At 40.2% G+C, this 14395-nt stretch overlaps 1 protein-coding gene across 1 annotated transcript in view; it reads right to left on the reverse strand.

Moving 5' to 3' along the window:
• Positions 1-14094, reverse strand: part of wnt10a.S (Wnt family member 10A S homeolog) — a 32708-nt gene extending 18614 nt beyond the window's left edge. Inside the window, exons 1-2 of the mRNA XM_018238750.2 lie at positions 13093-14094; positions 2891-3153 (exon numbers count right to left, since the gene is read on the reverse strand). Coding sequence (XP_018094239.1) covers positions 2891-3153; positions 13093-13157 — 328 coding nt within the window. The 5' untranslated portion in view covers positions 13158-14094. The remainder of the gene's footprint in view (positions 1-2890; positions 3154-13092) is intronic.
• Between the last annotated feature and the right edge of the window lie 301 nt (positions 14095-14395).

Consider the following 14395-nt stretch of genomic DNA (forward strand, 5'->3'; position numbering starts at 1 on the left):
GCATTTCTTAATATGCATTTCCCAGCAACCCCAGTGGTGCATGAGGAGTAAAATAGCTGCAGGACAGGCATCATAATTGTAATGGCAGTGTCTGCTATAGGATAACCAGCAGATTATTACCTTATATTCATGTGGTCCCACAATCTATAAAAATATCCGACCCACAAATAATTTATAGCAAGGTGCACGCATGACTGGACTGACGGCAAAAAGTGGAAAAAGAGAATGAAATATTAAGAAGGTCTTGTCACTTCAGGTTATGGCTGATGACCCCAGACATGCACATTGTGCCAATTTGTGGCACAGAGACGCAGGGCACATCTTTTCCTCTTGAGACCACAAAAGCCATTAGCCTGAGAAACACAATCATCTGGCTCTGTGTTAGCAAGCTGGTAAAGCCAAACAGTGCCCTAGTTAACACCTCTGGAATCCCCTCTGACTCCCTTTTCTTTTCTTTATTTTTACACTTTTACTGGTCAGAACTGGATTAGAACTCCACAAAGCTCATAACCAGCATACATTTACACTGTGCATAAAGTTGGTCCCCAGGTCTACTCCTATCTTGCTTTATATCAGTGACACTAGGATTTACACGATTTACATTTAGGATTAGTTCATCTCATCAGACCAATGCAGAATCTAGTATCTAGTCTAATATATTGTAGATGTCTTTGTCAGATATAGAGTGGAAGAGATAAGAAAGCTGGGCTATGGTAGAGCAAACAAAATCACTGAACTTTTTAAATTTGTATATTTTTGTGAAATCTGAGCTTCTTCCGTGCATATTTAAGGAACGGTAACCCCAAAAATGAAACTGTTTAAAACAGAATAAAAATATAATGCACTGTTTGTGTTGCACTGGAAAAACTGGTGTGCTTGCTTCAGAAATACAACTGTAGTTGCTATATTAAAGCTGCTGTGTAGCCATGGGGGCAGCCATTTAAAATCTGAAAAAGGAGAAAAGGCACAGGATAAAAAGCAAATAACAGATACGCACTGTAGTATACAATAGGATTATTCAGAATGTATCTGTTATGTATTGTGCATCCTGTACTTAAATGGCTGCCCACATGGCTAGCAGCCCACATGGCTAGTCTGTTCCTTTAAAGCTTATATTAAGAGATTAAGAAAAATGAGTAATTATTTGCTGATGGGATTCATTAAAACCAGATGTGGTGACAGCACCCAGTAAAATTAATTGTTTAATTGCAAATCTTTTATTTTTATAGGATGCCTGTTGTTCCCGAAGGCAGTAACGTCACCCTCCATGGACACAGAGTGAAAAGTGAAGAGTGAAGTGAGAGGCTGCCATAGTTCTTTAGAGTGAAATTCCTCTCTCTAACTCTCCATTCATTTCTATGGGATTTTGAAAAGCGTATCAGTCAAAAGGATGAACTTTCACGTTCACACATTGATAAATACTCTTTTATAGATCCCATAGAAATGAATGGAGAGTTGCAGAATTTCACTCTAGAGGACTGTGGCAACCTCTAACTTCACTCTTTGATAAATATACCCCAGATTGTCTATGCATTTAACAGAATTGTTATTGCTCTTGGCAGAATTGTATTATAGGGGCATCTGCCAGGGACCCTGCACTTTGTGTGTCCCCATAGAACAAAGTGTTGCCTAAGCAGCAGTTCTTCAGTCAACAGGTGAAGGTCAATGTGGATCACATACACGGTTAAATAGTTCTAGCCCCTTGCCTTTTGAATTCTAAGGAAGGATTAGAAGAAGGAAATGACCAGCCAGTGGCTCTTGGGATCTGCCTAGACTTCTGGGAGTCAGCAAACTTTTGCAGGCCTGGAAATTGCTGGATAGCACCTTGTAAAATAAATGTAATTTACAGTTAAGAAAAAATTGACTTGTCTTTAAATCACAGACTTGGCAGGAAGAGTGCAGATGTTGGCCTAGTTTTGGGATGTGATTTATGATTTGGGAGGACACCCAGGAAATAACACCTTTTGGTGCTGGCATCTGTTTAGGAGCAGATTTCATCAGGCATTCCAAGCACATTTGGAAAATTCTCTTAAAATATTTCTGCTCTGTGCAGTAAATCAGGAATCTGCAGAGTTATTCTCACCAGCCAATTGTCTAACGATTACTATTACACAGGTGATGCTGAGTGTTAGGTGGTGAGCAAAACAGAAATCACTAACTGTAGGAAACCAGATTAGGGAGGTTCTGGGACGAGGGGGGCTTTCCCTTTTTGATTCTTATTGCTTAAACTTATATTCAGAGCCTCTCCTATTCATCCTCCAGTTAATCCACTGCCTGGTTGTTAGGGTAAACTGAATCCTAACGACCTTATAGCTGCTAAAATTCCAAACGAGCTGCAAAATGCTAAATAATTTAAAAAGAAAAAAAAACACACAAAAATAAAGACCAGTTCTCTCAGAATAAGGGTTGTCATCTGTCATGTTTCAAACAGGTTGTCTGGGTTAAAACTGCCTTGATTTCAGAAGTCTAAAATTTGGAAAGGATTCTGCACTAATTGCAGCTAGCAAGTCACTGACTGTGGTCCTAAAAAATAAATGTTAAAAGGGGCAATCCCTTTAGGCTTTATGGGACAAAATCAGCTGGCAGATTTCAGCCCTACTGCAGGCTTCCTCTATATTCTGCAATGAATTGGCTAGTCGTGAACTTCTATAGACTTCTATGGATTACTGCTTAAATTGCAGAGACTCACTTTAATTTTTGCCAAAACCAGCCTAGTCTATTGGCACCGAGCCGATTCAATGCAGAAGAAAGGAGGCTACTTGATGAAATCAGATGAAATCAGGATTTTGGATATCTGATTTCGGCCCCCATGTGGCCCTAGTCTTTAAGGTCACCTTTTTTGGAATAGCAACTGTTTCTGTACTATAATGTCTGCCCCAGTGCCACTCACCTCGGCTGAAAACTGCGCTGTCATATGGTATCTTATTCTTTGTCTCTAGGCTGGAGCAATTCCACCGATGATCTTGGAACTGATATTGGCACTCATGGATAGCAATCTGAATTCCCTGAATGGCAGAAGCTGCCACATCTGGGTGGCGCATGCAGACTTCCATCTGGCGACGGGTGAGGCCTGGCATAGTCAGGCACACGGTATTGGCATTTAGGACTGGCTCTGAAGGAATTTTCAGCCCTAGAATTTCATTTGTCAGAGACCTAAAGAGGAGAAACATGAGTTACTTGCAGGAAACAGAAGCAAGGTACAACAATCATACAGTCTGAAAGAGTTTGTTTCTGTAACTGCAGGGCAAAGGGACAGTATTTTGCAGGACCCCAATTTTAAGATGGACATCCGTCTATTGGACAAGGTCACCAAATGAGCAGATCTTATTACTTAATTTGGGCAACATGGTGGTTCCATGGTAGCACTGTTTTCATGTGCAGAGATGAGGCTATATGTTCAGTTTCACCCAGGGTACTGTCCACAAGGTCTGTTAGGGTGTCCTCTGAGTAATTCATTTTCCTCCCACCTTCAATGACATATGCTTTTATTACTTGCCTCTTGATAAGGCATGTGTGTGTAGGTATCAAATATAAATACAGGTATGAGACCTGTTATCCAGAAAGCTCGGGTGTTTTCCAAATAAGGGATCCATAATTTGGATCACCATACTAAAGGTGGCGATAAAAACTACAGACAGACTGAGTCGGCAGCTTATTGGCATGTGTATGGGGCCCCGACAGGCTTCCCAGATTGATCTCGTCATAAAAAATCCTGTCAGATCTTGGACCGCATCTGTTCGTTGATGCGGTCCCGTGATCAATCGCCTGTATTCCTTTCATTATGATCCAATCGTTGGCCCTAGGGACCTCAAGATGGGGCATATCGGGGAGAGATCCCTTTTTGTGAAATCGCCAAACAAGCGGTTCTTTGTGTATGGCCACCTTAAGTCTGCTAAAAATCATATCAACATTAAATAAAGTCAGTAGGATTGCTTTGCATCCAGTAAATTATATTTAAGTTAGGATAAAGTACAAGGTAGTGTTCTATTATCACAGACAAAAAGAAATGTAATTTTCAAAAATGTGAATTACTTTTTCAAAATGTAGCCTTTGGGAGATGGCCTTCTCATAATTCAGAGCTTTCTGGATACTGGGTTTCCGGATAATGTGTGTGTATATTTATATAATGTATATATCTAATTGATTTATAATCTCTGTAAAGTGCTGAAAATTATGCTGCACTTTATAAATGAAGAAGAGGAATTGGGACACATCTGGGATTATTGGCGTCTTTAGACAATGGGATTTTCCACCCTGCCCAGTCAATATTTGTTTGACACACTCTATCAGAAAGTTGTCAATATTGGGCAGATATAAGAGCCAGAGCAGTTAAATTGACAGCAGCTGTCTACTTATGTTTTGCTACCTCTGGGGTATAGACAAATGCATGTTTAACAAAAAGACTATTTAAAATCTCCATATATATATATGCATTATATATTTTGACACCTTCAGCATGCTTTGCAATAAACTCTTATTCAAACAGCCATCTGTAAGGGCCCTAAGGCAGGAGAAGTTGTGCTTTAATGTATGTTAGACCTTATAAGAAAGATATGACTGAAAACATCATTCATTCCATTGGGCTCCTAGTAGTCGTAACTGTGCTGATTCAGTTCTATCACTTGACACATACAAATAGAATGACTTTGATGATTGGGACATTTATTAAGAATATACAGGCAGGTGGAAACCCGTTTATGATTGTGGTGTACACATAAATATGTTGCTTCTTGGAAAATAAAGTCCTCCTTAAATACAAATCTAAATATTAAAAATGTCTGTCCTGAGATAAACTGAATTCAGATATCCTGAAACCATATTTGTGTTAAGGGATGACATATAAACGCTAGGAATAAAGATAATTATTGGTTGATAATGCTCAAAGTAACTAATCTGTACTGTTATATGGATATGGTGCATCAAGATATGCCCCGAATGTAAGAGCTGATAGTAAGATGGCACACTTTTGTGTTAAGGCAACAATTTCATGTTTGCCCCCAATTTGGACTGTATTATAAGCTGTATACTTGCAGTGTACGTTTGATGTCAGTGCTGAACCGCTCAGGTAACAAGGCTTATGGAATGTTTCCAAATAAGCATCAATTATTCTGCACTGCCTGACACTGTCTGACATTTTACAGAGATATTTTGGGGCTTTTATCTACAAAAAGCCCTTAGGTGCTTTGCACTTACAGTCATGTTTTGCACCATTAAAATAAAGATATGTCTCTCCCAACGTTGTTATTGCATAGCAGGCAGTGTTTACAGTGCTGGACAACATAGGAGCTGATACATGTGTTATTATACAGAGATACCATGGACCCCTCACTAACCTTTTGTGTAATAGCAGGGGTATCCAGCCTCTGGAGTGTTAACAGTGGCTGAACTACAACTACCACTTTTTATTTATGATAGTTGTGGCCATTGTGGAACAGATGCTGGCAGACGGAAAAATCCAGTATATCGGCAATACAGCATATTAGTCTAAAGGTTTTGCAAATGGGGTACCCAAACATTTTTTAATTAGGATCATAAATAAAATTGTCTTTTATCTATCTACTGCACCACTCAATCTTGTGAGTAGTGTAAAACTTCAATATATATTAGGTTGAGTGCTCTGCCAATTGATAAAAACTGGACCCAAACATGTTGTATGGTGCAGTCATGTCTAATCAAGCCTCCAACCCTTTGTCAAGTTATGGGAAACATGTTGTCTATATCTTCTGCTGGTACGTGGGCATTGCTGTGAAACTTAGTTTCAGTGTTACTAAATGATTACCTACAAGTGATTGGAAATAGGCTGTCTGTGCAGAAGGACTTTTCTGTGGTTCTCCCTGAGAGGGCAGCGACAGTCAATTGGTTTAAATTGATTTGAACACATTCTCATTACCAATAGGTATGTGTGTATTACTTATATTACAGAGCAATGTTATTTGTTAGCCAAACTGTCCCTAAGGGTAGTGGCACAATGGGAGATTTGTAGCCCATGTTTAAATTTGTGCTACTGTGGGTGGCTAATCTCCCCAAAATGCTTTTCCACTGGAAATAAGGTAGAACATATGCAGTGCTTTTTTTCTCCAAAGATGACTGGTGAGTAAACTTTGAGTGACTTCAGCATGTTTTCCCATCTTGTTCACACCTCGGATTCAGGCTGTAAAAGTCCTGCATTATTCACACTTGTATTCCCATGTATTTTTCTCACCTGTAAGATTGACTGTACGAGCTTCACTGCCATTGTGTCACTGTACATAGTACAGTATAAACTGTTCATCTTAGAGTGGTACTGATATACTACAAGATAGCAGGGCCCTAAGCCATCCCCAGCCTAATAGTGCTACTTACTCCTTCTGTATTTCAGTGTGCTTTTGTGTAAGTCATTAATGAGGGATAAGAAGCACCGTCAGGGTCGGACTGGGGGGCCCGGCCCTCTGGGACTGCTGTCCAGGGCCCCCCTCCGGACCCCATACTGCATCAAAGTGTGCGCCGCCCACTGGGCGCAATGGGCACTGCGCCGCAAGTTGTTTTTTTTTAGGGCCAGTAGATCGGGAGAGAGGGTCTGAGCCAGGTTTTCCCAGTGTTCCGCCGGCCCAGTCTGACCCTGAGCACTGGTAGGACCAGTTTACGGACAGAATGGTTGTAAAAGAACATTGCTGTGGTTATCAGGCAATAATGCATTTGCATGCATATTTGAGTTATTAAGTGACTGAAGTGTTTTAGCAGAGACAATTCTCAGTATTGTCTATGGCGGGTATTTTCCTGCGTTTAGTAGCTACAACAAAACAGTGAGCAACAAACAGCACTGTGTGTCATTGCCCTAAGGCAACAGAAAGAAGCATTGTAGCTGTAATTGAGTCAGTGATTTGCTATGTCATAAAATAGATATAAATAGTAACCTATTAAAAAAAACATTTAAACGGTGATTAGTTCTTTTGATGTCACTTGTGTCACATGGGTTATTGAAACTTGCATATTATAAGAAATCTATTTAGTATTGTTAAGAGGCCTCTAGAGATCTCATATTAACTCATGTAATCTGAAAATGTTGCATGATAAAATGAATTCTGTAATTACTGCAACCCGAAATATTGTTCTAGCCAGACATAGGGAGGAAAATAAAGCAGACCCTACAACTGTGTAGGGGCTCAGTGGGACATTGATTGATAAATGTTTAAAAACCATTTATTACACAAAATATATTAAAACTACTTAAATGATTTTGCTATGGGGCCCAGTGACTCTGGTTATAGCCCTTGTAATAGATTTTTATTAAAATATTTTTTATGCATATATATTCTCAAGTTTTTGACAAGTACACTTCTCTATTGTATAACTTACTAGAGTGCAGTTTACCTGGAGCTGTAACAGAGAGAATGCTCTGGACTATGGCTGGACTTATACTCTTTTATTAAACAATATTTCAAATTCCTTTCTTTGAAATGTATCTTCCTCCTGAATCACAACTTCTGCTAACATCCCTGCACTGATGTGGCAGCTCAGGGGTTAATTATATGCAGAAGGTGTCTCTGTGTATAAGGTATCACCTTATACACTATACTATATGTGTATTGGATCACTGACAGGGCACTATACTGAGAGCAACAAGTTTTTTTGAGTTTTGTGCTGGGCTGCAGTCACCTATCCTGCAGGAGGAAAGGGTTTGTAAGGGAAGTGTTAAAGTGCACTTTGGCTATATTTACTTTTATATTTTTAGGGTTTTTATCACCTTTAAAAAATAGGGAGTGCAAGGTTATTGTGAAATTTTGAAATTTTAAGTCCATATTAAAGGTGGGGGTCTGCAACGTTTTTTCCCCATGTTGTGGATGGTCTTCCAGTGCAGAGCAAGATGGCAACTTCCGTCGACACATTGTTTTATTGTATTCATGGGCTTGAGATCAAAGAGAGGCCATAGCCCATCAGATGAAAGAAGAGTCCAGCCAAAAATAGCCGGGGATCCCTGTGTTTCCTGATCAAAGCCCAATCCATGATGCGCCTCCTCCGCTCAATTTATTACTGACATGCTTTATTTACGTTAGGTTTTTCTGCAGCCTCTCTGCATGGGGCCATGAGTTCACCTTTCTAATTACCATTCCCTACATTTACTCATGAAGGGGTTGAAGTGTGGCTTTCGTGTGGGTGATGAAAGGAGAGGGAGTGGACTGGAAATCAGGTGCTTCTCTTTGAAGTGGGCAAGGGCTTGATGCCTAGCACTCTTTCTGGGTGACCTTTTTGTTAACCAATTTATAAGTCCAAATGCCCAAACTCAAAAAATCTGAGGGTTTTTTTTTAACAATAAAATCCATATTTCTAGTGGAAAAAAACTCAAATTGTTTGGGATTTATTAAACCCTGTTGCTGCAAAAAGTCTGAAAATCTAGCATCTCAGACCTGCCGAGGTTGTATATAAGTTAATTGGAGAGCTCCCTATCCTATTAGGAAGTTTCCATGGTCTACCCTGGAATTAGCCCAAAAATCCAACTATTTCTAACTTTTTCAGGCAAAAATCCAAAAAAATCTTGCTTTTTGGGAAAAATTACGAAAAAAATGTACAATAAGATTTTTCATACGATTTATTACCGATTCATTCGTGATTTTTTTAATAACAATGTCAAATCATGGATTCTAGTATTTAATTCAAATACTCTCTCTCTATCTAATATTTATGCATAGGGCTGGGAGGTATAGCAAGCAATGAGACTTCACAATTGTAAGTAACTAATTTATACCAAGGAGAATGTATATCCCAAAAACTAGTCTAATGGGTATCCCTTTAGCTGAATTACAGTTTTTAGAGCCTATATTGGTGCCGTCCATGCACTGAGATACATACTGTGGGTCATTCTAGTTCATAGGCTTCTTGGCATGGAATGGGAATTCTGGGATACACCTTTCTGCAATTACATGAGCAATAAATAATGCCAAAGGGTAGGGCAGAGGCAATAATTAGGGGCCAGTCAGACTGGAGAGCAGAGGGGGCATTACCCTTAGGGGTCAGTGGGATTTTAATGAGAAAGGGTTATGGGTTAATCAGGTCAGTGCAGTAAAATCTACATCTGCTACAAGCCCCTCACAGCATGAAGGGCGTCTCCAGGAGGCTCTGCAGTGGAATACTCGGCAAGGAAAACTATAAACCAACTTTAAGCTGGCCATATTTGTACTGATATTATTATACAAAAGAAAGTTTTGCACAATTTTAAGTAAGTGTATGTCAGCCCACCGATCTAGCTTGATACACATGTACTTTGGATATTTGTCAGATCTGGGATTAGATATATTTAAAAACCTAATCTGCTGATGCATACTATTAGATTCATAGATTGTTCAGTGTATTGTGAATTGGCAGATAAGGAAATGAAGACAAATGAAGCTCCTCTTCACTTCCTACCTTTCCAATCATTTGGAGTTGGACTGTTGACCTGAGCAAACAGAACAATATATAGGTGGCTGTACTGGTTATGGCCCATTGTACAGTATACATTTGTTTGGTCAAATTCTGTGTGGTGTCTGCACATCTATGGCTTTTAGGCTAGTGCCACACGAGGGATGAAATCTGCTGTGTCTGCTCAGGCACGAACATACTCCATTGATTTTGACGAAGAAACTCAAGACTGCATTTTTGCACCAAAATCAGTCGAGTGTGTTTGTGCTGTAGCCGACACAATGAGTAGGAGGCAACTGCCCATGTAGGGGTTGATTTTCCACCTGTGTAATTCAGCAAGCCAATTTCAGCCCCGTGTGGCGCTGGCCATAGACATGCAGATTTTAAACTTAACACGACGAACAATCAGTCGTTTCAGTCTGCCTATCTACTACTAACCATTCAGGTTAACTAAAATAGGAAAAACAACAAATCAGACAATGTTCTGGCTATTGATTGACAGACAGCAATCGTGCAAAAGTTATGTCTGACAAATGGTTATGACAGTATCCCACTGATATTGTTTCTGAATACATTCAGAGATCATATCAGTAGCCAATATCAACTAAACGACCGATTGTCATGGGACTAAAATGTCGAGACACTCCACATACGATACGAAAATTGTACGAACCTTCGTTTCATATGACTGCATCTTTGCATCTATGGCCAGTTTAGGGTGCTGCCACGCAATGAGATTATTCCTTAGAGGCAATTTAGGGCTCTGGAAAAACAAAGCTCTGCATATCTTTCCACATCGGCTATTTACATTATTGCCAGAGGGAAAGCATTTGCAGATAAGTTGCCAACAGAAGCGAAGATTTATTGTGGACAATTTATCTTGTGTGCCAGGACCTACAGTGTAAAATTTACCCTCTCAGGCTCTGCATGTGGGATTGTGTCTGTTGACTCCAAAATGAACATGCTAGTATTTGTTATGTGCACCAGACCAAATAATGCACCAATGGATATAACATGCATGGTAACAGTAAGTTTAGGTTAAAAAAAATGTTTTTAAAGTTCAACCCTTATGTAGATGATACCTTTCTGGCACTGAGGGCTGCATACCTCCTGCTCTGAAAATATCTGTTATAATTTTTTTCCCCTAAAGTGGTCACTTTGATGTTTACAACATGGGTGAAGAATCTGGGCTTCTTGTTGTTTTGTGGCTAAGGGAAATGGACTGAGTTTTCCTGGAGTTTCTGTTACGAGGTTGTAAGATTTTGCTCTTGGTATTCTATAAATCCCCATGTTACCAAGCTTTACAAAAAAGCTGAGTCCTATATAACTAACACACTCTCTGCTTTGCTGAGATCTCACTTCAAGTCTTAACTACTATCTATATTCTCAGCAAGAAGTTAGAAAAGTAAGGGAAAAGGTGCCAATTAGAAAGACAACAAAGCTTGTGTCCCTAACGTTAGAAGCAGGTATATCCTACCTATGGCCCACCAGGTGTTGCTGAAATACATCTCCCAATAACCTCAAAGAGTCTTTGGGAGTTGCATTTCAACAAAAGTTGGAGGGCTGCAGGGTGGACATAGGGTATTAAATGAAGATTGAAAACACAGAAGCAAATCTAACTCCCACTCTTCTCAGAATCGTTGCAGCTCTGCATATAAAGTGGTAGTTGCTGTGATGTTATTCATGGCCATTAAAAAATAACATAAGCCCAATCAGTGCCACAGTCAGCTCTTTGACATATGCCATATATTGGCATGCTGGGAGCTGTGGTTTAGACACTGAAGAATCATGGGTTTCCCTGACCTGGTTTAATAGGACTAGAGTTTGAAAGATGACTAAAAAATAATACCTCTTGCAAGTGGTCCATCAAACTACTATTCCCAGCATCGCCTTCCATCTATAAATTCTTGTGTATTTTCCATAGGGTTTTAATTGGCAGCACATCTTTGACACCCCTAGTATACACTATGGTAATTTTTTACTTCTAATTCTGCAGACATTTTCTTAAAATGTTATTTGCAAGAGGACGTACAGTACTTCACTTTTTTCCCCTTAAAGTCTAATTAGTAAAAACAATCTAGAAGATAAAGCACCTGTGTGCCATAGAAAGGTGAATAGTGCTAGTAGCCCTGCCCAATAACACAGTTGCATCTCTTAAGATACCAAGCTGACAGATTTATTGCCCTTCCTAATTGACATGTTTCCCTGTGTGACTGGATTTTCTGCATTACATCTGACCCAGGTTGCTTTGAAACTCCCATTGTTTTATTCTGGATAGTTTTTTGGGGAGTTCTATTGGATGGGGTTTCTGAAACCAATAATCAGCATCCACTGGTCACCATACAGGTTTTAGACAGGTGTATGCACAGCAAGTGTACATTTTTGTGCAAGGTTATGATCTTGTTCACAAACTGGCCAGATTGTTTTGGGGGAATATATTGGGTGTACTAGTACTACTGTCCTACATCATATAGGTAGAAGAACATTGAAGTCTATAGGGCTGTTCACACCAGAGAAGCTCTGATAAAGTTGCAGCCTCTTCAGCTTTCAGCCACAGTGATTATTATACCCCATAAACCTGAATGGGGGAAAGATCTGTGCTGTGCATCAAAGCCCAGTTCTGTACCACTTTGTTGAGTGTGCTCATCACCCTTATATACTGTGCTGTCCAATGTGTTGCCACTTTCTAGCAATAATAATTATATAAACCGACACGCTTGTATCTTTGTGATTCAGTTCTATACAATTTTCCTGCTGCAACAAATGCTGGTGTGAACAAGCCCTAAGGTGCAAAGTACAGTGGTTTAACTCTTTAAGGGGTGTAATTCAAGAGACGATACTTGATGTACTTAAACCTTTTTTGCAGTTATGGGGTAGGAGTTTAAACATCATTTGCTGATAACTGAAACAGTGAAGGGGGTTAATTATTGCAAACACAGTTATATAAAGTAAGGTTTTTTTACTAGTATTTTTTTTATTTAAAGAATTAAATAGTTGTGATGGGGAGAATATAACCCCCTGTGATAAAAATATGAATGCCAGGGACCTGTATTTATATACTGACTAGTAACAAAAATGACAGAACTTGTTCAACAATACAGTAGCCAGTGGTACTGGCAAAAGATGGCTAGGGCAGCCATTGGGTGGGTAGAATTATATGGGGGTCTCCTTATTCTCAGGGCCCTTAAAATAAATATTTCATATTCTTAGTATTCTTTAACTTACACAGGGGTCCCTCATCATTTTCTGCTTGTACTTGGCCCAGAAGAGTATAACCAGAAAACCATATTAGCGCAGTAATTGTTCAACATGCCTGGCAGGAGTCTGCAAATATCCAATCCAACTGTTGTTGCATTGCAAGTCTCAGATCTCCCTAAATTCAAAGCTAACAGCTGGGGGGGGGGTTTACATTGGGCATATATGAAATAACCAATCTTTAAAAAGAAAACATGCATACAATGTACAAAATATGTAAAATGTACAACAGCAGGATGCACATTCCACACCTACACATTCCAGCAACCTTTGGCTGTCACAGGGTGCTGAAAGTTGTAGTTTATCACCATGTGTAGAGCCACAAGTTGCACATACTTACATATATTCTGATCCTGAAACCCAGACTTATGTCTAAGCTACTAGTGTTAGAGATAGCCAAGGATACTGGGTGATGTAGTTTGGATGTACAGGTGTTGCACAGTACACACATGGCCATATTACCTTCGTATGACGAGCAGCAGCCCCACCAACGTGACAATGACTTGGGTTAGTAGCCACCTTGCCATGTTGCCTTCTGCAGATGATCTGGGGGTTTCCTTTAGCCCTCTCTCTGCTGGTGTTTGGCCTCATTGATGCATGACCCAAGGGCACTGGGGATCATCTTTCTTTAGCTGGCAGGAGTGAATTTGCCCACAGCAAGCAGCAAATTCAGGACTTTACTTGACAGTGGTCAGAGAAGGACATTGAACAAGGGTATCTCATTGCTTCCAAACCTCTTTGAGCTTAATGGTATGCTCTGATGACCCTTAGCTCTACCCCTGAACTGCTCTGTTCACTCTCTTTTACTCCTGCCCTCCCTTTTTAAGCCCTGTGAAATAGATTACCCTCTCAGTGTAACCCTATTGGTGTTCTGCTTTTTTTGTCATAGCCTTTGCTATACCCATTGTCTCAGGGGTGCCCTTGCTCTATGTGCTTGTTCTGGATTACCCTTCTCTAGGTGTTGCTTTCTGGCATGTCCCCTTTCATTGGTGGTACTTGCTGGGGTTCCCCTTCTCACTATGATGCCGCTCTATGGGATGCCCTTTCTCTAAGATGCATTATTCTGTGATGCCCCTCCTTTATGATGTCTCTTCTTTGGGTGTTTCTCTGTAGTATTCCCTTTACACTCAGTGCTCCTCTCTTGCATTACCCTTGTCAGTGTGCTTCTCAATGGTACTCTCTAGTGTATTCTTCTCTGCTGTGCCCTCTGCCTTTGTGCTCCTTTCTGCCTGTCCAAGTCCACGTTGTTCTGTGCTCCTTTCAGTGTTTCCTATGCATCACAAAAAGTTGTCAATAAGTTGATGAAAAGTATTCACTGCTGGGATAGTGGCGGTGTCCTTCAGACAAGCAGTCACAGCTCTGTTCTCTCCTGCTTTGTGTTCTGTGTGATCCTCCTACTTGCACTTCAACTGCTTCTCTCCTCCTCTTTAAATTACCCTCTCCTCTCACTGTCATACACACCCCTGCCTCCTCCTCTAGTCAGAAGCTTCAGCCCAGGGTCCTCACTGTCACGTTTCAGAGAGGAGCCCTCTGGGAGATGTGTGTCATATTCAGTGAGAAAGCCTTTATTTGACTCAAGCCTCTGAAAGTAGCTATCTGGGGGCTTTGATAGTAATGTTCTATGTTAGATATATTCAGAGAGGGATATCTGCAGTGTTCTCATTTGCCAGTCTTTCTGGCAATTAGGCAGGTGTTTGTTAACTGCAGGTATTCAGTTGGTTGTGGAGGAACAGATACAACTTTTTTTAATTAGCTGGGCAAGATC

Source organism: Xenopus laevis, chromosome 9_10S (assembly GCF_017654675.1).
Source record: "Xenopus laevis strain J_2021 chromosome 9_10S, Xenopus_laevis_v10.1, whole genome shotgun sequence".
NCBI lineage: Eukaryota > Metazoa > Chordata > Amphibia > Anura > Pipidae > Xenopus > Xenopus laevis.